Raw genomic sequence first — 27,378 nt, forward strand, 5'->3', positions numbered from 1 at the left:
CTTTAGCAGTTTTCTTTTTCTTAAAAGTCTAGTATACATTTCAAGACTTTCTTCCATGCGAACCTGTGTTTATATAAAATTATGAACCAGATTTCTGATATTGTAGGTGGGGTTAGGTGGAAAGTAGATTAATATAGGAACTAGAGTACTTGTTGTTTTGTGTCTGAATCATATAAAACCAACTTTTCTTCTGTTTCTCATTTTAGTACTTTAGACAGCAGACCAAAGAGTAGCAGCCCAATTAGATTACCTGAGATCAGTGGAGGACAGACAAACCGTGCAGTGGAAGCAGAACCACAACCAAGTAAGATTGCAAATGGAGAAGTGCTTTTGTTTGTAATTGTGGTTTGAAGAAGAAAACACATTGAATAAGAAGTGCCATCTGGCAAGGATTTATTATTTCTGATCTTTGAAGTATAATATGGATGTAAAATTTGTATATCTCTTCTTTTCTGTATATTTCACTTTTCTTTGATTTTTAAGTTTTTGAGTTTGAAATGCCTAGAAGCATTTCAGGCAAAAAGAAGCAGGATCGGCCTTCTTGGTTAGAGCTTTCAGCTTAAAGCATGCAACATAAGAAATATAACATCAGTTTGTTTGTTTGTTTGTTTTTGCAGCATTGTTGACATTGTGAAAAGAATTTTTCATGTCTTATCTTCTTTAATTCCCACAATAACCCCATATTTGACATATCTCCATTTTTCAGAAAGTGAGTTAAGACTTAGATTAAGCACTTTGCTCAAGGTTACACGGGTAGTGGGGAGCAGAGATTTGAGGTTGTGTTTTTTTGACTTTGTCAGTTAGGAATATTCCCTACAAGTAACAGAAAACCCAGTTAGTGATGGACAGGGGAGCCTGTCATGCTCCAGTCCATGGGGTTGCAAAGAGTCGGACACAACTGAGTGACTGAACTGAACAGAAAACTCAAATCTACTGGGGCTTAAACCAAGGACAGTTTATTTTTCTAAAATAGCAACATCTGCAAATGGGCAGTAGCTGGCATTGGTTCAGCTACTTGGCTTTGTCATGACAACATAGGGGTTAGTTTCTCTTTGATTTCTCTTAAATTTTACTCATGGTCAGAGATGTCCCACTCTAATGTCTGCATTTAAGGCAGAAGGAAGGGAGGTACAAGCTTCTGCTCTTCCCTTTCATTAGGAAATTCCCTTTCCTTTTCAGTCTCATTGGTTAGAACTGAGCCTCATGGCCACCCTTTCCTGCAAAGGAGACTGAGAAAGTGGTGAGCATCATTGTCCTGGCCAGTTTATACAAATCATGATTATTTTCCTGGGACTCTGCATGCTGCTGCTCTAAAGAAAATTGGAACTCTGTTAGCAAGGAGCAAGGTGGGATTGGATATTGAGGAGACTGTGATAGTGTCTGCCACCCTAAGCACTTAATGATTGAGATTTCATGTGGATTTTGTTAATGGTAAATGTACAAAGGGCTTCCCTAAAAGCTCAGTTGGTAAAGAATCTGTCTGCAATGCAGGAGACCCAGGTTCAATTCCTGGGTCAGGAAGATCCACTGGAGAAAGGATAGGCTACCCACTCCAGTATTCTTGGGCTTTCCTTGTGGCTTAGCTGGTAAAGAATCCGCCTGCAATGCGGGAGACCTCGGTTAGATCCCTGGCTTGGGAAGATCCCTTGGAGGAGGGAAAGGCTACCCCCAAATTAGGATCATTAATGATATGATAAAGCTCAAAAGGAAGAATAAAAGTATAGAGCAAGCTTTAGTGATATCTTTGGTCATCCTGTACTACTTATTTTTGAAAAATGCTAAAACTCAAATTATATATTTTGCTGTGTTAAAATATGGAACACAGACGATATAAATATGTTACTTTTAACTTTGAATCCTCGTAGCTTGAATACTGTTCTGTATTAGTTTAATGAGCTGTACTGTGATACTATAAGAACCTAGCCCTATCTTAAACTTGTTGCTTAAGATACTATGACAGCCTTGGAAATAAATTTTTTAAAGTCTTTCTCTATATTTAATAATTTCTCACATTTTTATATGTAGCTATCTGAACATTGCTTTTCTTCGTTTTTGATAATAGTGCTTGATTGCCCCCCTAAAGCCCCCATAAACCATATGGAATAATAATCTGTGCAAATGAATCTATCAGTGTTACTCTTATTTATTACTTTCATATAATGGTCCTGCTTACACAGGAATGAATTGAAAATTTTTATTTTTCTGCATGCAGTGACCTGTACTTAATATGTTACCTCTTATTTTTAGCCAAAAAGGCTTCTGGAATGTTGTCCTTCTTCCGAGGGACAGCAGGGAAAAGCCCTGACCTCTCTTCCCAGAAGAGAGAGACCTTACGTGGAGCAGATAGTGCTTACTACCAAGTGGGGCAGACGGGCAAGGAGGGGACGGAGAATCAAGGCATTGAGCCTCAAGGTGTGTTGAAGGAGACCAATGTGCTTGTTTTAGGCTTCAGTTTACTTACTTCAGTTGGTTATGTTTCTTACAGCTTTAAGTAGATGCTTCTCCTGCAGAAATCAGGGCCTTCCCGTTCTTCTCACACCATGGTGGGGTAGAGTGGGAAAAGCCTAGTGCTGGGAGAATCCAGCTGGTTTCAGCTATCACTGTTCTCATTTACCGAGTGGAGGAATCAGAAATCTTTACTTGCTGTACCGATAAAGTGGAAAAGCAGTGTCTTCCAAGGTTTACTGAGGACTAAGTGATATTACACATCTGTCTCACTGTGTAGCTCACAGTGTATGTTCAAATGAGGTCATCCCATTGCCCTCCCAGACATCCCCTTTCTTCTCCAGTCTCTGTAAGGTGGGAGCTACTGATACCCACCTTCATTTAGGTATTAAAAAAAATACATCTACCTGATGGTGTTTGAATACAGGGTTAGACCAGGAGTCAGATAACTAAGCTGAGCTGTCTTTGTAAATAAAGTTGTAGTGGAACACATTTAGTTACTGTCTGGTTGCTTTCCCATTATATTGGCAAGTTGAGTAGTGGCAACTGAGTAAAATACTTACCATCTGGCCCTTTAGAGGAGTAGTTTGGCAACCCCTGGATTACAGCATGAATTAGTAGTTTAAGAAATAGAAATTGCATGACACGTTTTCATTAATAATTATGATCTGTGTTTAGTATTCTATAGGCTGTGATCCTTAGAAGGCATTGGTGCTTTGAAAAAAATAATTTTGAAATGGGAAACTTAGAGGATGACTTGTTCTTCTAGATGTTAAAATATATTACAACTTTACAGTAATTAGAGTTAAAATATACTACAACTCCACAATAATTGTCTGGCAGTAAGTTTGCCAGACACATAAGTCGAATTAAAAAAAAAACCAGCTCTGATATAGATATTAGTATATTTTCTATAGTGAACATATATCTTAGTATATGATAAAGAAAGCATCTCAGAATATTGGGAAAGCATTACTTTATACACAGGGAAAACTGGTCATAAACTCTGGTGAAATAGCCACAGAAAGTCTTGATATTAGAATTGAGTAAGTTTATTGCTATCATAGGGATTATTTAACTATAAGAAAAATTATTCTTCAATCTGAATTCTCTGATTTTTAATCTAAAAATTGATCTTTCGAAAGGTACATACATTTTTATTGTAATAATTTACAGTTAATTGTATACATGATGCTTGCTTGAGCATGGCTTGACTAGGATAATACTAACTGACTTAGTTTTTAGTTTATATCAGGGAAAAAGAACACACAAAATAAACTGATAACTGCCTTAAACTTTGGCTTTACTAATGATGTTAAATCTTTTAGATGAAGTAGATGGAGGAGATACACAGAAGAAACAACTTACAAATCCTCATGTGGAGCTTCGTACGTATGAGATAAATCTCTGGTTTGGGGACCCAGGACTATAATTGAACAACTTCATTATTTGAAACTCTAGCTTCACACTAGATAAATATCCTATCTCTTGAAATGAATGCTAAGTCTTTGTGCTGATGAGCATTTGTTTCATCTAGATTTAGTTTATAAAGTATACATTATTTAATTTAAAAGGAAATCTATTTGTAAATGTAATTTAAATATAATTTATAAATTTTAATTTACTTAGATGTCTAAGGTTTAAATAATTTGTTCCTGTATAATTTAGAGCCACAGTACCTTACCAAGGCATCTAGAATTGTGTGTACGTGTTTTGTTACCCAGAATAGTAACACAGTGAAATTTAAGATATAACCATACAACAATGAAAATGCAGTCACCAGAATAAAATTAGAACCGAGTCTTGTTTTATGTTTGTTTTTTTTTCTATAAATATGTAAGGGTGGTCCTAAGGTACTGTCTTAATCCTTCCTAAAGATAACAGAATAGTGATGAACAGGAATGTAGTAGACTTAACATGAAAAATACTATCATGGAGAAAATTAAATGCTTGCATTTGGTGTGGGGGTGGAGAGTGGGCAAGAAGGAAAAGATATTTCTGATTCAGAAGAGCTTTTTTCTAAAAACATTTCTGTTTATAGAATTTTCAGATGCCAACGCCAAGTTTTACTGTCGGCTCTACTATGCGGGAGAGTTTCATAAGATGCGAGAAGTGATTCTGGGCAGCAGCGAAGAAGATTTCATTCGTTCCCTTTCTCACTCTTCTCCGTGGCAGGCCCGAGGAGGCAAATCAGGAGCTGCCTTTTACGCTACTGAAGGTGGGCCTTTTTGCTGTTGTTGTTTAGTTGCTCAGTTGTGTCTGACTGCGACCCCATGAACTTAGCCTGCCAGGCTCCTCTCTCCATGCAGGAATACTGGAGGCAAGAATTTTTCCACTGGAGTGGGTTGCCATTTCCTTCTCCAAGGCCTTTTTGATCATTTGCTAGTTAAGCAGCATCCATCTTTTTTTCCCTTGGATAATTTATGAATCCCTTGAACTGAGGTAATGTGATGTGTCATTTAGCAAACATGTTTTTCTTTTTATGCTTGAGAGGATGAAAGAAGAACATTGAAAAAATACATGGTGTAAAGTGTATAATGAGAGACAAGTATTGATCAAATCCCTACTAAATTCTTTCTAGTCCCAAGTTTTCCACATGTAAATAGTAACAGAGAACTTCTAGAAAACTCACAAGGTACCTCAGAGCTGATGGGAGAAAGATAAAAATTGAAACATTTGACTTGCGGAAGTTGACAGCAGATTTTGACCATTTGTACTACATATTTGAGTTCTCCACACTCACTGAAAGTGCAGTTACTTGAGAAAATGCATCAGGAAAGATGTGCTTGATAGGCACTTTGATAACTGTTAGTTCCTGGATTGCTAATAAAGGAGTTTGTAACATTGTACTTGGTAGTTTTAAAAAGTACATCATATAGCTATGACTTCAAGTGTGCAGCTGTCAAATGTAGAGTTTTCTTGACTATATAAATTCTCAGAAGCCCTTCCAAACCTTCAACTTGAGAACTATGTTCTGATCAAAATCTTCTCAGTGTTATCATATTAAAAATATCCCTTCAAAACATGAAGTGAGCAAGTCATTTAGGATTCTTAGAATGATTTATTTTAGATTACCTCAGTAAATATTGCAACTGAATAAACATGAAATTTTTGCCTTTTAGATGACAGATTCATTTTGAAGCAAATGCCTCGTCTGGAAGTCCAGTCTTTCCTTGACTTCGCACCACACTACTTCAATTACATTACAAATGCCGTTCAGCAAAAGGTAGAAACCTAAACCCTGATCTGTAACTAGAGTTTACTGGTCCATTTCACCTCCTGAAAGTCCTAAGGGCAGTTTTCTCTATGGTAATAAGTGAACAGAATCGTGCTTTTGAGGTGTGGTGGAAAGCAGGGATTTCAAACTTTTCCCTGCGTGTGTGTGTGTATGTGTAGTTTGTCCACTTGTCGTTAAACAGAGACCCTTCCAGTGAGAATATGAAGGAGTCATGTAGATTTTTTCTTCCATTTATTGGTTTGTTGCCTTTTATTGGAAAAATTATGTCATAATAAAATTTGTGAATTTTAGAAATTGTGAAGGATTATCCCTTGGGAGAATATTAAAGATCTAATAATTTTATTGGCGTTGCTGCTTTACTTGCTTCATAGATTCAGAATCTCTTTTAAGGTCTCCTGACCCATATTAATAGAAAATCATGTCTGGATAATACATGAATAATCCAGATATTGATATTATAAATAATCCTTTCTTAAAATTTAGTTGACTTACACTATTGTATTAGTTTCAGGTATACAGAATAATGATTTAGTATTTGCAGATTATACTTCATTATGATTTATTGTATGATAATGGCTATAATTCCCTATGTGTTAATATATGACATATCCTTATTGCTTTTCTGTTTGTTACAGAGTAGTTTGTTATTCTCCTAGAAAAAATTTGTCCCTCCCCCATTCCTTCTCTGCATTGGCAGCCACAAGCTTGTTTTATATTTCTTAAGTCTGTTTCTATTTTGCATGTACATTCATTTGTATCTATTTACTTTTGCTGAATTAGAGGCCTACTGCATTGGCCAAGATTCTTGGCGTTTACAGAATTGGTTATAAGAATTCTCAGAACAACACTGAGAAGAAACTAGATCTCCTTGTCATGGAAAATCTTTTCTATGGGAGAAAGATGGCACAGGTAAGGATAATGAACCACGCAAACTATTTAGCTGCTGGATCCCTTCATTCTTCTGGTTCCTGAACATGATGATTAGAGAATAACATGGTATTTGATAGTAAATATTAAACTTTGGTTACTAGGTCAGCTTTAACTTTCGAGTTACTGAAAGAATAAAGAGGAATGTTGTGGTCTGGTCCTAAAATTTAACATAACCAATATCCTAGAAACACAGAATTATAGAGTAAGAAGGCAGATCCAATGGGTCTGGCCATTTTAAAGATGAAGAAACTGAGGCTCAGGGGAATTGAGGGCTGTATCAAGGTCTCACAGCTCTTCCTAGAATTCAAGTTGGTCTAGATTCTAGAACAGTGCTCTTCAATGTGCTGGTCTTTGAACTGTTTCCAGTCTGTGGAGCTAGGAGCTTGTACGAGAATATAATTTTTTTTTTTTTAGAATGTAATTTAATGTACTGCTTTCTTCATTGAGAAAGTCTTGCTATAGCAAAAGCAGCTGCTGAACTAAACTGTAGGTTTAATGATGTAATCAGTTTACATTCTGGCACCAGCTTCTCCTTCATCTTGAGTCAGGAACAACTGACTAGTGGTCTGTAGAATACGCCTCAGGTTCCACCGGTCTAGTTCCCAAGTCCCCTGACTAGCATTGCTTCTTCTACTGTCTAGAAATTCCTAGAAGTACGCTATTGCTTCTGCATTGCCCTTTATAATTGCACAGTTTTGATATCAAAACTTGAAATTTCCTACGACTGTTTACATCTGTTTTTCAAACTGCTTTATGATTCAGCAATATATTTTTGGAGTTACTTGTTAATGTTTCTTATAGTTGATTAAATGGGTCAGTATATTTCTGACATATTTGAATATTTGGGTACCTAGTTATTAGTTTCATATGATACAGTTATATCACCATGTGCTTTTTGTATTATACAATTACAATGTATGCATTCAATGACTTACATAAGTTATAAATTTTAAAGTTAAATATTAAAGTGTTTATAAGGATAATGGCTACAAGGAAGCTTTCTGCCTTTTAAATTTAATTATATTAATTAACCATTTGTAGCAACTCACATAAATGACAGAGAATTTTCTTTCTGCTAGGTTTTTGACTTGAAGGGTTCACTTAGGAATCGAAATGTAAAAACCGATACCGGGAAAGAGAGCTGTGATGTTGTTCTTCTGGATGAAAATCTCTTAAAGATGGTTCGAGACAACCCTCTGTATATCCGTTCTCATTCCAAAGCTGTGCTGAGAGCCTCGATCCGGAGCGACTCCCACTTCCTTTCGAGCCACCTCATTATAGACTATTCTTTGTTAGTTGGGCGAGATGATACCAGCAATGAGCTAGTAGTTGGAATTATAGGTAGGTCAATGAGCATGTCTTATGTGCAGTTCATGATTGAAGCCAGAGTAATCTTTGAAGACTATACAGAACCTGGTGTAGTAATAGCTTATTGAATGTTTTCACAAACTCATTTGAAATTTTAAAAATAATAGTTTTTCTGTTCTAGTACTTTTATTCATATTTCTCATTTCCATTTTCATTATCAAAAATATATGTATTCAGGAATTTACTTAAGATGAAGGCCTGTGAGGTTGTTATGAGGTTTGGAAGAATTAATATGGTAAAAATAACCCTTAGGACAGCCCTTGGCGTATTGTCTGCACCTACAGTATTGCCAGCACTCAATGTTAACTAATGTAGAAGTAATAGCCGTGGTAATTGTGATTGTTATCTGCTTATATTTATTAAGAGAGCTTTCACTGCTAATCTCACCCCCTGCAACAGATTATATCCGAACATTTACCTGGGACAAAAAGCTTGAGATGGTTGTGAAATCAACAGGAATCTTAGGAGGACAAGGTGAGCAGGATTTTTGTTCTGTTTACTCTTTTAACTGTTCTCATTATCTTCCTCATCAGTTAACATATAACAAATGGATACTTCAGAAAAAATTATAAAACATAACTGGTTATCTTTGACTTTATCATCATTTCCAAAATGATCAAATAATAAAAGGAATTGTTTAAATGGGGAAGTATGGGATTTAAATATGTGTTAAGATGCGGTATCTGCTGCATGCTGAGTTATGTCTGACTTTGTGATCTCCTGGACTATAGCCTGCCAGGCTCCTCTGTCCATGGAATTCTCCAGGCAAGAATACTGGAGTTGTCATTTCCTACTCCAGGGGATCTTCCCGACCCAGGGATCGAATCCACCTCTCTTGTGCCTCCTGCTTTGGCAGGTGGACTCTTTACCACTGCATCATCGGGGAAATTCTGTTAAGAAACCAGAGGTTCTCAAAATGAAATGTTAAAGGAAAGAAAGGCCAGAGTTCCTGAACAGGAGGTTGTCCTGATTTAACACTTGAAGTCCTTTAAGTTTTCTTAGCACTGAGAGCACCAGGTTGCTTTCAGACATCTCTCATTTCTAGGCAAGAGCGTCTTTTAAAATAAAAAAGTCCTACCAGGAAGGACCTGTCCCTTGTCATGTCGCACAGTGAGCACCCTTCCTTTTTTCTGAGCCCGTCATAGTGGGTGTGTTTACAGGACATGGCATTTTATGTTCGTTTACATGAAAGAACATAGCTGTCGAAGTCAGTGGTCTGGTCAGTTATGTAACAGCTTCCTTTTTTTCTCTTTACCCTTTTGTAATCCTAGGTAAAATGCCGACTGTGGTCTCTCCAGAGTTGTACAGGACTAGATTCTGTGAAGCCATGGACAAATATTTCCTGATGGTGCCAGACCATTGGACAGGCTTGGGTCTGAACTGCTGAAATGAAGCACATACTCTGAAATGGACCAGGAGGAAAAGGGGCTTGGAACCAAAGGACCACAAGTCAGCTACATGTTCTGTTTCTTTGTCACATTCACCACAGTGTGCAGAGGCCTTTCAGTTCTGAGGTTGGGTAGGCCATCTGTAGCTGAAGGGTTGAAACTCCATGGATTTGCACTTTGGTTTTTGATGCCTACAAGTTAGCTAACCGTGGGCTGGGAAATTGCACAAGTGTTTTGTTCACGTAAGCTGAAATCTAGATTCATTTCAAAGGTCTGAGAACAGATGTATGGTTGGAGATGAGATTGGTTGAACAATGGGTTGTCATGTTTGCTGACAATCCCCTTAAGCAAACAGTGTCTCATAGATTGTGACTCTCCTGGCCTCACATTGGATACATTCTTTATCTAGAAAGGATTGGTAGAGCTGGTGAATTTTTCTTGTGCTTATGTAACAATTTAATGTTTGCCTGTTATCAGAATTTCTGAAACTTTAAAACAATTCTGAATTATTCTGTCAAGGGCCCGTTAAAGAGATGGATGCAAGCTGTTCTTGTTCTGCTGAGGACTTTGACTTAAATTGGGAATCCTGTCGTGTTCTGTATCTTGCCCTGTTTTCAAGTATGTTTGATATTTTTCAAGCTCTATCACTTCTTGTCTGTGGGTGACAGGAGGCCACAGCCATTAACTTCAGGCCTTTTTCTGGAGCTGTTTTTTAAGCCTGTTTACAACTTTTGTGCAAGTAATACGCAGAACTGCACTTGTCTGCACATGCTCATAGTTTAGGTTTTCTCCTACTTTCAGGGAGATATTGCTAAGTGAGTCTAAAATGACTAAATCCCCAACGGGATAGTTATTAATGGGAGATTATTTTTAATCTAAAAAGAAAAATTAGGCCTGATCCAAGAAATTGGGTGAGGGGAGCACTCCCTGTTCTTTGTAGAGGTAAAGGACCTGTAGTGTATTACAGTATACTATAGGTATAACTAGTGATTTATGTAGCATCTATAAAATTACGATGTTTCTCATATGGACATCCTTGTCCTCTAACTTTCCGTATGAATTTCTAGGCCAGTTCTGACTGTTGAGAAATGTAAAGAAATAAGGTATTCTTAGTAAGAAACTCCTTGTTTAATAGTTTTTGTTTGTCTAAAAAGTGATCAGAAGTACTAAACTATGGCTAACAACACAACCCCAGATACTTTCTCTCGGCTTCTTCCCATAATAAGGCCAATTTGGGGATTTATAACATTTTAAGGTTTCCACTCCTTCAGGCTTCCCATAGTAGCATGTTTCTTTTGCATCTTCCACATAATGAGAAAAAATCTGGATACATTCCAGTTACAGAGACTTAAGTTTATGAAATAGGAACATTTTGGAAAGTTTACTTGAGAAAATGAAAGCATTAGTTCGGTGTTTGGTGCTTATTAGAGACATGGTTTGCACTAGAAACAAGCTGACCAAGGACCTCTGACTGATCTGATGACAAGCTTTTTTTTTTTAAACATATGGTGTGCCTTTTGAACAATACAAAGCCCTGATGTTGGTTTTGATGTCAAAGACCAGTCAAGGACTGGAAGATGCGGAGATACTCACTCCTCTCGTGTCTAGGAACAATGGATACTGCATCTCATTTCCAGTGTAAACATGTCTTGCCGTCTCTGTTTATTTTTTTGTGTCAGGATACTTAGGGTTGTTTACCCTATCCATTGCTCACACCTCTAGTCAGGAACACTTCCAGGAGCAGGTGTCTTCCCCCAGATGCAATCAAATTGTTTCTCTGTTTTGGTCTCAATACCATATATACAGCTTGAATGCTCCATTGGAATAGGTCTTGACAATAATGTGTCTTCTTGATTTTGGTTTCCTTGCCCATGACTTGAAGAACCAATTATTATTATTTTTTTTTAAGTACTGCTGTTGCTTAGGTATTTTTGTGGCTAAAAAATTCCAATGTAATGTAATCTGAAGCAATACTTGTTTCCTTGCAAGGGTGATCTGTCCATTTAAAACTGTCTTAATGAAGGGAAAATATAAAACTTAATTTGTCATGAGTGGTGTAACTGTATACCTGGCCTCCTGCTGCTCTTATTTAGGCCACTACCAGATATATAAGGCTTTTCAAATACTGTATACTCAGTGTTAGGCTCTGAGTGACTATTTACCTCTGTTGAATTCCCCACTGAGGCCTGGAGAACCTTGATCCTGAAAAATTAAGAATGAGGAAGAAATCTTAATACTTTCCTCTGTAGCATAAAAAACACATTCTGAGAATAGTTGATAGTAGCACAAGAAAGCTATGTAAACATGTTGCATTGTATGAAAATCTTATCTACAGATATAAACTGTTTTAATGCCATCAGAACTAAAAATATAAAGGATTTCCTCTTCCTTTTTTTCTTTTTTACCCAAGCCTGAGAAAAACAAGAGGAATAAACTGTTGCAAGCCCTTTTGTAGTCTACTGAATGTTTTAAATTTATAGATACTCAAATTTTCATACAGAATGTTCTACTTATAATTGTTCCCTTGATTCAGCAAGTGAGTGGTTTTCTAGCTTTGGCTTTTATTTGGTATTGTAAATAGTAGGGTTGTATTGGTTTTTGTGGCATTAGTTTCTCCTTGGCTTTTTACCCATTAATGGTGGACTTATATAAAACTGCTGAGGAAAGTTATCTACCTACAGAAAGTTTGCTTTAGCTAGCAGAGTACAAACCCTTGTGAATGAGCCTGGTGATAAAACAGACTAGGCCATTTATTATTCCTCAAGTGTTAACATACTGACTTAAGCAGTATTCAAACCATCTAGTGCAATGCCTTTTTTGTTTGTTTTTGTAACATGGGTGCAGTTGTATTATAGAAAAATAAAAATTACAATCATGAGCAGTTTTATTAATGCTGCTGTGCTGGTTTTGTAAAAGAAAAATGTACATTATGTCTTTGACAGGTTTAATTTTAATGAGAAATGACATTGTAAATCAGAATAGCCTCTTTTAATTTAATATGAAAAATCCAGTTAACAATATTGAAAATACTTAGTGTATTATATTGTATATATTTCTCTACTTTGGTTCCGGCTGTTTTATATGATTGACATGTTATTTAAGAGATAAAACTGCCTTGACCTTTTGGAAACTTAACACTGTAAAAAGAGGACTTACAATAAACTGAGAATCAATTTCACTTTGTTTTGAATCTGCTTGAGAAAATTAACAAAAGGAGATGGGAGTTGGCGCCTAAGCCTGGCCCGGGCCCGGCTGTGTTGCCCTCTGTTCATTCTGTCCTCCTTCTATTGGGAGAATCGAAGCCTTTCTCTAATAAGTAACCCTTCTCTATAGATCTAAGAAAGGCGGGTGCTAAATCCTTGGGTTCACATCACCCAGTAGGGGCCTGGCCTTTTCTGTTCATCTCCTTTTCCTCAGTTCTTCTGTGTTTCGTTAGGGCGCTCAAGAAAGTTCAGCCCTTGCCCAGTGGGAAACGGCTGAGTCCATCTCCAGGACAGGCTCTATTATTAGTTGCTCCCACTCTTCACAGGGTCCCTGAAGAGGATACAACAAACTGCATCCTGCAGCTGTAAGCACGGCAGCTCCCACCACGGCTGGGACTCACGTCACAACAGTGAGAGCCCCTGGACAGAGTCGGTGGCTCCTGCCCCCAGGGATGCCCGGACGGCCTGCTCCTGCTTCCCCAAACCCCCAACTGTGGCAGGAAAACCGTTTGTTTCATTGGATTTTTTTTCCCATTGTTTTTCTATTCTCTATTTTGTTTGTCTCTGCTCTAATCTTTATTATTTCATTCCATCTGCTCACTTTGCATTTTGTTTGTTCTCCTTTTTCAGATTCCTTAAGGTATAAAGTTAGGTTATTGATTTGAGATCTTTTTTAATGAGCATATTTATACATCTTTGAACTTCCCTCTCAATTCTTCTTTCACCACCTCCTGTAAATTTGATACATTGTATTTATATTTTCACTTATCTCGAGGTTTTTTTTTAATCTCTTGTGATTTCTTCTTTGATCTTTCAGTTGTTCAATATTTTGTTTAATTTTTACATTTTTGTGACATTTCCAGTTTTCCTACTGTTACTGATTTGTCATTTCATTCCATTGTGGTTGGTAAAGATACTTGGTATGATTTCATTCTTGTTAACAATTTATGCCTCCTCCCCCCAAATTTTTGTTCTAGAGCATGCATTCTGATGTCTTAGGCCAAAGCAAAAGAGAAGAAAGGTGAGGCAGAGATCTAAGTGTTTTTGAAACTGATAGACATGAGTAAAATACATGAGGAAATCACAAGTTGCTGATCTAGGAATTTTTTCTGATGTCTTCACCTATTGAAAGTTTAGTTTTTTTTAATTAAAAATTTTTTTAAGTTTATATCTTCCTGACTTGTTCAATTGAAAATAAAATCTATGAAAAGATCATTTTACTGTAGTCAGTGTCCTTTAATGCATCTTTGGAGTCAGTTGTCTTGAATTTGGCCGTGATTGGTGGTGGTTTACTGATTATTACTTTAACATTTTTCAAATTTGCCACATTATGTGTGGCAGAGTGGAAAACTTTTTTAATTGTATGAATTCTCACCTTTAGGACATTGTTTGTGCTTATGTGGCGTTTAGCATGGCGCCGTGAAAGCTGCCCTCCCTCATATCCTTGGTGGAAGAAGATATTTTCAGGGAGATTGCTATTGTCAAGAATGAACCAAAATGAGGTTACAGTGGTGAGCAGTGACCAGTAGAGGGCTCTGAAGTACTTGATCCTAAAATTTCCAAATCTACTAGGAGAGCAATTTGAAGCCCTTAGAGGGACCAGTGGGACTAGGGGAACCCAAGTCCCCTAAATCTTTGCCAGAGTCCTAAGTGTCTTCTACGTTATTCTTTTACAAGAGTGTGTACATCTCAGAATATATAGTTTTCATTTGGAGGTTTAAGATGGAAATAGCAGTATTTTTTAATGAGTGTAACTCTTTTTTACAAATCAGGGTAACACTAAAAGCTTTTCATTTGAAAGAGCACATGCTTGATGCATTTTCTGTTCATAACATCACTGAAATAGTAGTGTCAAGGCTGTACAAATAAGTGACTGTCAGAAAAGGGACATTAGGAAAAACTGGAGAACTCTCAATAAAGCATGGACTTGAATTAATAACGATGTCTCTACATTGTTTTATTGTGACAGTTGCACTTTAATAAATGTAAGATATCAGTCACAGGAGAAACGGTGCGGGACATCTGGAGACTGTCTATACTGGCTTTGTTATTCCGACAAAACAACAAAAACAAGTGAGTTCTTATACAGTGGATAGGAGTAGGCCTACTTTAGAGGTGTTGGTTTTAGTGAGATTAAGTTAGAGGGTCTTTTTTGTCCTTACTAGCCTGTTGAAATATTTTTTCTTTCCCTGTTTCGAAAACCAGCTGCTCTATATGAAGTAGCTAAGCCAGTGAAATGAAGATACCAGTTGGGTTCCACAGATGTGGATATGGATGGTCAGCTGCAAAGGACTGGAGCAACTGTGGCTTTTGATATCTGTGGTTGGCCTGGAACCATTCCCTCAAAGATAATGAGGGACAGCTGGACGGCTGTGTCCCTGTCCTTGGTAGTCTTCGTGTATCAGTATCCTGAGGGATACCGATCAGATCAGTATCCTGAGGGATACCCATCCCCCACAGATCTCTGGGTCTCTCTCTCTGTGCAGCTCCCTCCTCTCCAGTATTCTGACCTCAGAACTGAGGGTCTTGGTCTCCTGGGATTCTCAGCTATCTCCTTACCCCAAGGGACAGATCAGGGTCCTTCCAGACGTAACTGAAGACACTCAGGACTTGTTTCCTCTCCAGGATTCCTGTCCTTGATTGGCTGATATCTACCCCTGTCTTGAAAATTGCTGTTTTATATATTTTGCCTGGTTTTCTTGATTGTTTCAGACAGGAGGGTGATTCTGGTCCCTATTATCTCACCTTGGCCAGAAGCAGAAGGCCAAGTCAGACGATATTTCATAGAGTATATCTGAACGCCGTGTTGGATTATTGTTGCAGTGTTTTCTCCGTCTAGGGGCTGCTGCTGTGCATGCTCAGTTGTGTCCCACTCTTTGGACTGTAGCCTGCCAGTTCCTCTGTTCATGGGGGTTTGGGGGCTGCAGTACTGGAGTGGATTGCTATTTTCTCCTCCAGGGGATCTTCCTATTTGTAACTGTTATAAAAATGATTTTTGAAAAGATTTAGTCTCCTAGTTGAAATCCTGTTATCTGAAGCAGTGAGAATAGATGATAGTATACCAGGAAGAGAATTTTTTAATTAGTTCAGTATGCAAAAATATGCCTTGAACTACTTCCAGCTGGGTGTGACCCTATCCACAGATACACATTATATCCTGGACAGGGTGTACTCTGGGGAGGTATAAACCCTAAACCAGACTCCTGATGGTGCCACCATCTTTGCCTTTTAGCTTCTCATCCTGAAAGTACTGTTGAACACCAAGATTATTTAAGAATGTTAGGATATAATTAATCTCTCTTTTGTGTATTGGTAGCAGAACTTGGCGGAGAAGGCAATGGCACCCCACTCCAATACTCTTGCCTGGAAACTCCCATGGATGGAGGAACCTGGTAGGCTGCAGTCCATGGGGTTGCTGAGTCAGACACGACTGAGCGACTTCACTTTCACTTTTCACTTTCATCCATTGGAGAAGGAAATGGCAGCCCACTCCAGTGTTCTTGCCTGGAGAATCCCAGGGATGGCGGAGCCCAATGGGCTGCCGTCTGTGGGGTCACACAGAGTTGGACACGACTGAAGCGACTTAGCAGCAGCAGCAGAACTTGGTAGGTGCTTCTAGATTTTTCCACATAGAATTTGATGGCCATTTCTGCCACTAACTTGCCGCTTTATCAGGAAAAACCCATCTATCTGGCAGCTCCATTCCCCTGCTCTCTGACGGTCACCATCCTCTCCAGTAACAGCACTTGAAGGGCCAAATGGCAGCACGGTATCACTAAAGAACTTACTGTTAAGAGTGGCACAGCTCAAGTTACTGCCAGAAGTGCACACCTCTAGACTCCTTCTAGAAATGATTCTTTTAGTCACATCTCTTTTGACTGGTCTCATCTCTCTTGCACAGGGTTCCTGGTGTTTCTTAATCTGTGGTCATCTCTAAATGCCCAGAGGTGGAAATTACAAGGATTATCCTTACTTTCAGAAGATTGCTTTTTCCTTCCGTCCACTGGGGGGTGTGTGCGTGCTCAGTCGTGTCCGACTTTGTGACCCCATGGACTGAAGCCCGCCAGGTTCCTCTGTTCAAGGAATCTTCCAGGCAAAAATACTGGAGTGGGTTACCATTTCCTTCTCCAGGGGATCTTCCCAACACAGGGATCAAACCTGCATCGCCTGCGTTGGCAGGTGGATTCTTTACCACGAGCACCTGGGAAGCCCTCTGTCCATTGGATGTGAATAAAATTATCAGTGATCCTGAAGAAACTGGATGAGATGACCGAGAAATCCAAGCTCTTTGGTTATGATGGAAGGTAGACACTCGCTGCCTTCATCCAAGCTGGGAAGCTGTTGTTGGAAATGCTCAGGCTGGCTTGCTACAGGAATGGGACTTTTGTCTGCTACTTTTCATCAGTGTGGTGTGTGCTATTCTCCATACTATAGCAGCAACACTTTATCATGTATCCTGGTGGTAATAAGCCACCAAATGAATAGAGGGTTTCCCTGGAATGAATCAACCTATGGTTATTTGCTTCACGTTATTTTGGTTTCCAAGTCTTATTTGATTTTGCAACATTTTCCCAAATTGCTCTGTGTGTGTGTGGGTATTCAGGTTCACTGGGAAAATTATCAACAGCTGGGTGATTCTAAAACACTTTCTCTTTTGTTTTTGCTTTTTGCTTTTAACCAAGTTTAATTAACCAGAGAAAACCTATATTGTTGTTTAGTCTCTTAAGTCATGTCTGACTCTTTGAAACCCTGTGGAGGTTTGAAACCCCTGCCAGGCTCCTCTGTCCCATGAGATTTTTCCTCCAGCCCAGCGTTTCTCATGATGTACTCTGCATAGAAGTTAAATAAGCAGGGTGACAATATACAGCCTTTTCCTATTTGGAACCGTCTGTTGTTCCATGTCCAGTTCTAACTGTTGCTTCCTGACCTGCACATAGGTTTCTCAAGAGGCAGGTCAGGTGGTCTGGTATTCCCATCTCTTTCAGAATTTTCCACAGTTTATTGTGATCTACACAAAGGCTTTGGCATAGTCAATAAAGCAGAAATAGACATTTTTCTGGAACTCTCTTGCTTTTTTGATGATCCAGCGGATGTTGGCAATTTGATCTCTGGTTCCTCTGCCTTTTCTCCAACCAGCTTGAACATCTGGAAGTTCATGGTTCACGTATTGCTGAAGCCTGGTTTGGAGAATTTTGAGCATTACTTTACTAGCTAATTTGAAAAACTGCAAACTAATTGTTGTTCCAGAACAACATTTACATGTATATGAATGAAGAGTTTTATTGTTTTCAGGGCAGCAGTAAAATACCATTTTTAGAATAAGGTGAACCCAGAATCCATGAACATGTTAGATTTACAATTCATGTGACATTTCATGGCTCCTCAGAGTACTCAGTATTACTGTATCATCTGTTTACGTTTATATAATATTTTAGGTCTATGTGTGAACTAGATGAATTCTTTTCTCAATTCATCTGTATTCCTGTCAGCCTCATCCTGAAAGGAAGAGTGTCTTCTCCTCTCTAAGATAATCTCCTCTCTCCTCTTGTATTCTTTTCAAGTTAATTTTTACTGAAGAATAGTTGTGTTAGTTTCTACTGTACAGCAGAATGAATCAGTCATACATGCACACGTGTTCCCTCCCTTTTGGACTTCCTTCCCATTCAGGTCACCACAGAGCATTAAGCAGAGTTCCCGGTGCTGTACAATATGTTCTCATTAGCCATCTGTTTTTATGGGTCAGCAGTATATATGTGTCAGTCCCAGTCTTCCAGTTCCTCTCACCCTCTCTCTTATTCTTGACCCTTTACTCTCCCATCTCCTGCTGAGTCTTTCTCCAAAAGTAGCCTTTATTTTTCCTGCACCTTTAACTACTTCTGCTGTATTTACTCTTTCCTTTCAGTATGCTGCTTTGTTGAAGTTCCAGTCACACAGTCTTCTCTCTCAACCCTCCCTAGTGCCATGATCCTCTCCTTTTTCTTCCTTCTGTTACAGAATTTGAGAAGGGACATGCTGCATTCATTGTTTCCTCATCCTCACCTCACCTCATGCCCTGCAGTCTACTTTCTGTGCACACTGATCGCTCCTTTGAAGGTTACTTTTCGATTTAGCGTGCTTTTGAAATTAAATGTCTTAACTACATGTTGATTACTATTTAGAATTGAAAAGACATTTATTTTTTAATGGAATCCAGGCAATACCTTCACTCATTCAATCAACAAACATATCTGGAACTAGGTCTTGACTAGGTCCTGCTGCTGCAGAAATGAAAGACATTACTCCCAGCCTCAAGGAGCTTACAGCTCAGTGGTGGCAATGGATTAGAAAACAACCATAATATGTGAATGTCTTGTCACTTGTGTTAGTCACTCAGTTGTGTCCGACTGTTAGCGACGCTATGGACTGTAGCCAACAGGCTTCTCTGTCTGTAGGATTCTCCAGGCAAGAATACTGGAGTGGGTTGCCATGCCCTCCTCCAGGGGATCTTCCCAATCCAGGGATCAAACCCACCTCTCTTAGGTCTCCTGCACTGGCAGGCGGGTTCTTTACCACCAGTGCCACCTGGGAAGCCCAAGATAGGAAAAAAGACTGTTAAACATACATTTTGTTGATAGAGGTAAACATTCTCTGATTGAATATGTTTATTCAGTTAGCAGCATGACCAGTTTGGTGATTGGAAGAATGTGGTTTAAGTGAATTTAGAAAGATTTGTTTTTCACTTTTTAAATTGAGAATTAGTTACAAAATTGTTTTATTCATTTTTAAGATGTAACCTTGAGGCAGTCTTCTTTGTAAAGTGATACATCCCTGCTGTGATAATCAAGAGAGTTTAAATAAAGCACCTAATTTTAAAGCATTTCTCATTTAACGTGCTGAATAGCTGAGGGAGGGAGTTTCTCTAAGTTAAGACAGAAGGAGAACTCAAAACTCCTGTGAGACAATTAGATGAAATCCCACCTAAAAACAAATTATTAATAGTTTGAAACTTCCCTAGGAAGTGTCTTGCTAGGCTTCTCTTGTGGCTCAGCGTAAAGAATCTGCCTGCAATTTGGAGACCTGGGTTCGATCCCTGGGTTGGGAAGATTTCCCCCGGAGAAGGGAAAGGTTACCCACTCCAGTACTCTGGCCTGGAGAATTCCATGGACTGTATAGTCTATGGGTTGCACAGAGTTGGACATTACCAGAGCAGTTTTGATTTTCTTTCCCTAGGAAGGCAGAGACTTCTTACTTTTGTGTCCTCCATAACAATTCTTTGCATAACTTAACTATGAGACAAGGCCATGGCACTCTAGGGACAAACTGCTACTACTTTTAGCCATAGTTGAAGAAACTGAAGAAGTTTCTTGTCATGTGACTTGATTTTCATGACCCTTACTGATTGATCCAATCTTTTTCTATGCCCAACTCTCCGAATAGGTGGGAAGCAGAGCCCACCAGCCAATGAGGTGATCTGGTTCGAAGACTCAGTCCAATAGGACTCAGCTCCATGTTGCTGCTGCTGTTAAGTCGCTTCAGTCGTGCCTGACTCTGTGTGACACCATAGATGGCAGCCCACCAGGCTCCCCTGTCCCTGGGATTGTCCAGGAAAGAATACTGGAGTGGGTTGCCATTTCCTTCTCCAGTGCATGAAAGTGAAAAGTGAAAGTGAATTTGCTCAGTCGTGTCTGACTCTTAGCGACCCCATGGACTACAGCCCACCAGGCTCCTCCATCCATGGGATTTGGATGGTGCCAAATGTGTGTGTGCATGTGCGCGCACTGAGACAACAGAGGGAGAAACTGAGAGGGAAGCTGAGTCCTGAGCATGGTTTAGAAGCTAGGACTGTGTGTGTGTGTGCATGGTTTAGAAGCTAGGACTCTATGTGTGTGTGGGGTGTATGTGTGTGTGTGTGTGTGTGTGTGTGTGTGTTCCAGCTCTCCGTGAAGCCCAATAGTGTTTAGGGCTTTTTTTCCTCCACATATCCATACAGAGCCTGGGAGAGTCTAACAGGATATTTAGGTGTTAATAATTCTAAAAAAGGAATTATTAATGTCCCATTGCCATATCACACATTGTAGCAGCATGCCAAATTCACCATGTTGTTTAATGTTTTTCAGTCAGTAATGCTTGCATTTTTGCCAAAATAATACACCATTACCTGGTATTTCTTGAAATACTATGCTATTTAATGTAAATGAGCACTCTAAAAAAGTATTACAAAGAAAACCAACCAGGCAAGCTTGGGAAGAAATTTTATTATCTTTATTATTTTAGACAAGTTTTTACTTAAATCCAAACACCTGCCATTGCACTTTAACATAGTTTGTACATACAAATAAAATTAGAACTGGCAAATATGTGATTTTCATCAGATAGGCTTTGTTCGATTGGAGACTAAATATTTTTGTAAAACTTGTCCGTGTTTGAAGTTGAAATTTCATGTCACCACAAGAACTGACCAGCAGAAACTCATTTACAATGACCCACAGGGTTTTAGCTATTATTTTTGGACCTGCTCCCCAGCCCACACAGGCAATTAAGTAAGAATAAGAAAAAAGAACATACTCATCTGAATCATCTATTAAAATCTAGGTTCCACTCAGTAACATAGATTTTACTTCTTGATTCATATTCAGCAGATGCCTTGGTCATATTCATATATGAGTTCTCTTCTCTGTGGTAACCGTCCCACTTCTGTCTTTCCCTATTAGGTACTCCCATTTCCACCCCTTTAATGGAAAATGCCTCTTGTAAGTATCTAAGGGACATTGGATAGATGATTGCCTTCAGCACCTCATGCCTCCCGCACCTCAAGCCTCCCGCTTCCCTCAACTTCTGTCTTTTTGTTTTTTTTTAAAAAATAGGCTCTGTGTACACATGAAACCAGGAATTAAGATTAAAATGAGAGAGAAGCTCAGTTATTCAGGCATGTTTTATCTCAGATGCAGAGCTGGTATCCTTCCTCAGTGCCTGAGGCTGACTTGGGCTCTTAACAGAATTCAAATCTATTTTTGTTTATTAAGTTATCAAGCCAACTCAGTGGCCATGCCATTCAAGAGTTCCCAGGAGGCACTGAATTCACAGGGCGTCTGCCAATGTGGGTGTTTCCCTAGTTCGCACTGCTCTGTGGATTTAAAAGCATTTAGCAAATATTTTTAATTGATTAACCCAGGTTGGAGATTATGAGTGAAATGACATAAAACAAGACACACACAAAAGACAGACGCACACTCCGGCCGGAGGAACAGAACTGGGCACAAAACTAATTGCTGTTTATTATAAAAGCCCCCTAGGCAGAATTCCAGACTGCATGAATAAGCCTTTTCAGCACAGCACAGGTGCATACATGTTATCGTATAGCAAAGGGGAGTGAAATCCCTGTCTACTGCAGAGCCTGCCCAAAGCCCTCATCTCCTTCTTATCTCAAGAAGGGAATGCTCCCTTGTTTGCAAGGGGCCATTAAACTCAAGGCTGTGTCCAGACTCTTTGGCAGAACGCCTCGTTTGCAAGGACGCTCAGCCCGAGCAGAGAGACCCGTTTGCAGGCACATCTCTGCTATCCTATTAACCCTTCATCTCCCCCTTTTTTATTTGCTTTTATAAATTGTAGCATGGTCTGGATCTTCTCTGCTTCATGCTTTAGTTGTTTCCCTTTCTGCCATCGCTGGAAGACTAGAAAAGCAACATAGCATAAAAGTAATATAAACACAGTGTTCCCAAAGGTAATCCTAATTAGTGAGGATACATGCCCTAATGGATTTAAGTTATTCATTCCCTCTTGAAGACTTTTCAGCAAATTAGACCCCGTAATGTCAGGTAAAGTCCTGCTAAAAGTAGACAAAATTTGTCGTTCCAGGTCCATAATCTCTGTAGTGAGATTTTGATGCCCAGTCAAGGATCGTTTTACTTTGTCCCATCCTTCACTCATCTTAAATGGTACAGGTGTTATGCAAAACTGAGAAGAATTCCAATCACATTTCAACACATTTTGTGTAGATAAAACAGCCAATTGATCTCCAAGCCAGGAAACGTGTGTTGAAGATTGAACATGTCGGTAGCAAGTTGGGCATCCAAATCTCGCTGTTGTTGCCATAACAAATGAGAGTCTTTATGCCAGTCTCGAATAAAATCAGCTGTTTGAATTTCTTGGTGTAACGCAAGACCTGCCACCGCTGCTGTTGCAGTTACTGACGCGACTGCTAGAATCGAAGCAATGACCACACCAAGCATACGTCGAGATCAGTGTAGCAAAGTCTGTACAGCAGTTACTAAAGAATCTGACCACGGCCGAGTCAGATTTATAGGTAACCATACTTTTGTCCGAGCCTTAACAATTACTAGCCAGAAATTGGAATTAAAGGCTCGTCTTTCAAATTTTTCCCACCAAGACTGATTTACACATTGAGTTAGATTACAATAATCACATGACACAGACCCCACAGTATCATTCCGGGTCCAATTCCCATGTAACAATGCAAAAGGATATTTTACACATGCCATTGCAGAATAAGATTTATTAACATGTAAATTAACATGGAATGGACCTGAAGAGTCACCACCGTCCAAAGTATAGTTTCCTGACCAGATAGTGAGATTACCAGAAACCGCCCATAGTTTCCAAATATCTCCTTGAATGTGTGGATATCCTTGCAATTGTAATTGAGGAGGGACAAGTGCAAATTGCTGCCATTTAATTGTTTCATTACCATTGCCCATCAAAGTGCTATTTGCACGATGCCGCCTAAGAGATTTATTTGACCATTTTTCTAAGAATTGCCCATGATCTGGACTCCAATCTACAATGATGGCCCCAGAATAATTCATGACTTTAAAGGGTCGATGACCTCAGCAACGTTCCCATTTCAAAGATTCTAGAGAAGGAACAAAAAAGTTAACAGAACATAGCGACATGTGTTTTCCATTATGAATATCTATCAGTTCTGTCGAGGTGTTAAATCCCCTGGTGGAAACAAGCACAGTAAAAGTAGCAAAATGGTAATTATTATATTTTACCCCCCATATATTATAAGAATGATGAGAATGTTCCTTGATGGACAGACAAAAGGGGTGTCCCCCTATACATAAAGGAATACCTTCCACTGCAATGGTCAAATTACTAATATTATATTGTTGTTTATGATGAGATCGTTCTATTTCCCCGCAAGCTGGCGGGGGAAAGAAGGCAGTCTCGTTAGTACATACCTGCACTTCTGGTTCCCCCCAGGAAACTGCTCTTACTAATGGGGGATTAGGTATATATGCCCAATATGTATGATTACTTGCCGATACACCAATTACCTGACATGTCACCACTGCCATCATGGCAAGCAAAAGATTGGTAGGATTCAGAGGTTGCCCCACCTTCATTAACGTCTTCTCTGTTTCCTGGGTCAACCTCTTCATTTGACCCCATGTAGGAGGTGTTGCTTCCCTTGTACGGGAAGTAAGGCCTCTCTGCATAGTAAGCTCTTCAAATTTTTGAACAAGGGGATCAGCCATTGTTGATTTTGATCAATCTTGCTGGGTCCAAAACCTGTAGTTATCAACAGAAATGAAAGCATACCCTCATTCCAAATATATTAATGATGCTGGGATCCAACCTTTCTCTTTATCTTTATACCAAATAGGCGTATTCAAGATCTTCTTATCTTCTTCTTTCCCTTGAAAATGCAACTCTGCTGCTGATAGATTTCCCTCACTCCAAACATTCAAAAAATTTAAGGTAAGTAAGGTTTTATTCAGAATGTCTTTAGGTTTCATAAATCTCTCTTGTTTTCCCTTTTTTATTTTTTTAAGATAATCACGCAAGGTATGATTAGCTCTTTTAATGATAGCTTGCCCTTGACTATTATAAGGAATACCAAAAGAATGAGTTATATGGTATTGAGATAAAAAGTGAGCTAATTTTGTGGATTGGTAAGCAGGTGTATTATCAGTTTTTAATTAATTTGTAATCCCATAACTGCAAAACGAGATAACAAATGAGTAATAACAGCATCAGCTTTTTTAGAAAGTAATGCAGTAGCCTATTGAAAATATGTGCAAGTATCTATAGTATGATGCACACATTTTTGTTGTCTGAAGGAAGAAATGTAAACTATATCCATTTGCCATATCTGATTTGTTTGTAGTCTTTTTATGTTGACACCTGGTGGGGTAAATGGCAAAGCAAACCGGTGCACATATGGAACAAGACCAAACAATATTTTGAACTTGTTTTTGAGTAATAGCATGAGATTTTTGTAACCCTTTGGAGTGGTATGTTGTAAGAGATGTTTTTGTTTTGTTGCTTTTATAGGATAAAGTAAGGCATCAATTGTAGCATTTTTGAATGATAAGGGTCCAGGAAGGGCAGAATGTGTATGGATGTGAGTAAAGAAAATTAACTCTGAACGTTGCAAGAGCAATTGTTGTATTTGGTAAAACAATTTATCAATAGCTGTTTTAAGGGTCAGTGGAAGGGAGACATGGGGAAGCTGTAGGCAAGAGAGAACAGCATATTGAGAATCTGAAACAATGTTAATAGGAAGTTGGGGAAAATCTTGCAAAACTATATAGATGGCCCACAATTTAACGGGCTGTACAGAAGAAAATGAGTGGGGGAGAACCTTGGAACTTTTTGGGGTCTAATATCTAGCAGTATTTTTATTTGCATCTGTAAAAATAGTGGGTCTCTTAACTGGAACATCTGAAATTGGGTAACGAGATATAATAGCATTAGTCCGGAGAAAATCAATCAATTTAGATGATGGATAATGATTAGAAAATGAACCAGGATATGAGGCAAGAGAAATTTGCCAGTTTTTATTAAATTGTAAACATCGAGATATTTGAGCAGTTGTTAACTGAGTAACAATCTGGTGTGGTTTACATCTTGATAACTGAAAAATATGATGGCAACCCTTTTGTATAAGGAAGGCTAATTTATCTATATATATAGTCAACTTTTTGGAAAAACTGTTAGGTAAGAAAACCCATTTTATTAATCTTTTTTTTTTTTTGAGCAATTACACCAGATGGGGAATAAGGGGTATGAAATATGATAAAAGAAATAGGTTGAGATGCATGTAAGTAAGTCAAAAAGCCATCATTTAGTCGTTGCTCAACAAATTGAAGTTCCTGTAAAGCCAAGGGGTTAAGGTCTGGGGGCTATCCAGAGCTGTATCTCTTTTTAAAGTATAAAACAAATGTCGTAATTGATAAGTAGGAATCTCAAGTACTGGGCATAGCCAATTAATATCTCTCAATAACTTTTGAAAATCATTTAAGGTTTTAAGATGGTCTCTTTTAATTTGTAACTTTTGGGGCCTTATTTTATGTTGTTCTAATATTGTCTCTAAATATGAAATAGGAAAGTTTTTTTGAATTTTTTCCAGGGCTATTTGCAAATTGTATAGTCTTAAAGCCTCTTGTATTTTTAAAAAGAATTTATCATGTTTAGCAATATTAGGAGCTGCCAATAGGAGATCATCCATATAATGATATAGAATATAATTGGGGTATTTTTGATGGAGGGATTGTAAAGAGCGAGCTACGAATTTTTGGCATAAGGCAGGACTATTTATCATTTTTTGTGTTAGGACTGTCTATTGATAACGCTTAACAGGCTGAGCATGATTAAGAACAGGAACTGTAAAAGCAAATTTATCTCTATCTTGCAATTGTAGAGGAATGGTAAAAAAACAGTCTTTAAGATCTAACACCATTAAGGACCAATTTTGAGGAGTAAGAGCTGGAGAGGGGAGTCCCAATTGCAAGGTTCCCATAGGTTTAATACATTTATCAACTTTTTGTAAATCAGTTAACATTTTTTATTTTTTAGATTTTTTTTTAATAACAAAAACAGGAGAATTTCAGGGTGAGCTAGAGGGCTCTATATGACCAAGTTGGAGTTGTTCTTGTACTAATTGTTTTAATGCCTCAAGCTTTATTTGTGGTAATGGCCACTGCTCAACCCATTTTGGAGTATTAGTTAACTTTTAATGGGCGTGTTTGAGGAATTTGAGCAGTGGCTACTAGTTTTTTGATGGAATGGTTACAGAAGCCCCCAAAGGAGAGAGAAGATTTCTTCCCCATATATTAATAGGTATATTTACAATATAAAAGGTAACAAACACTGATCTTTTATTATGAAATTGACATTGTAAGGGATGGGTACTCTTTTAGACATCTGTAATGGAGCCCAATCCCGTCAGCATTAAAGGGCTTTTTTTTTTTTTTTTTTCCAATCTTGGGGCCATTGTTGAGAAGAAATGACTGAAACATCTGCCCCTGTGTCTGCTAGTCCCTCAAAGTTGTTTTTCTGTATAATCAAGGAGAGAACAGGGCGGGAATCTTTGATAAGCATTTTCTAAAATATATGTTGCCCAATACTTCCAAATCTTCTTGTTTGTTCATTAGGAAGAGCCAAAAAGGGGTGATAAGGTAGGAGAAGTATTTGAGCAATAAGTTCCCCAGCTAACAATGAAAGCGTGGTAGAAGTAGAGACCATAATTAAAATTTCCCCAACATAGTCAGAGTCTATTACCCCAGGAATTATGGTTAAACCTCTCAAAGCCACGCTGCTACGGCCTAATATCAAGCCAAAAGTGCCTTTAGGCAGTGGTCTAAATACATTTGTTTTTAATTTATAAATGCCTCCCCCTGGTGACAAAAGAACATTATCAGCTAGTGGCAAATCAGCAGCAGCACTCCCTGAAGTAGCAGACCGTAAGTCTGAAATCATCATCTGAGGTCTTTTTAACGGGGCATCGACTCGTAACGGTTGTTGGGAGGGAATAGGTTGGGGCAGATGGGATGGGAGGAGGGCAAGGAAGAGGTCTCCAGTA

The 27,378-nt window shown here is 38.6% G+C and overlaps 1 protein-coding gene across 10 annotated transcripts in view; it reads left to right on the top strand.

The window, feature by feature from the left end:
- PIKFYVE (phosphoinositide kinase, FYVE-type zinc finger containing) overlaps positions 1-12,547 on the top strand; it is an 80,802-nt gene extending 68,255 nt beyond the window's left edge. For 9 of the 10 annotated variants that reach the window (XM_069578174.2, XM_070292276.1, XM_070292271.1 and 6 more), the window contains 9 exons: positions 207-304; positions 2,248-2,412; positions 3,774-3,833; positions 4,487-4,663; positions 5,568-5,671; positions 6,464-6,592; positions 7,693-7,954; positions 8,381-8,455; positions 9,253-12,547. In XM_069578174.2, coding sequence (XP_069434275.2) covers positions 207-304; positions 2,248-2,412; positions 3,774-3,833; positions 4,487-4,663; positions 5,568-5,671; positions 6,464-6,592; positions 7,693-7,954; positions 8,381-8,455; positions 9,253-9,368 — 1,186 coding nt within the window. In that variant the 3' untranslated portion in view covers positions 9,369-12,547. The remainder of the gene's footprint in view (positions 1-206; positions 305-2,247; positions 2,413-3,773; positions 3,834-4,486; positions 4,664-5,567; positions 5,672-6,463; positions 6,593-7,692; positions 7,955-8,380; positions 8,456-9,252) is intronic. The other variant, XM_070292275.1, reaches the window with a different exon arrangement.
- Positions 12,548-27,378: the final 14,831 nt, after the last annotated feature.

Source organism: Ovis canadensis, chromosome 2, assembly GCF_042477335.2.
Source record: "Ovis canadensis isolate MfBH-ARS-UI-01 breed Bighorn chromosome 2, ARS-UI_OviCan_v2, whole genome shotgun sequence".
NCBI lineage: Eukaryota > Metazoa > Chordata > Mammalia > Artiodactyla > Bovidae > Ovis > Ovis canadensis.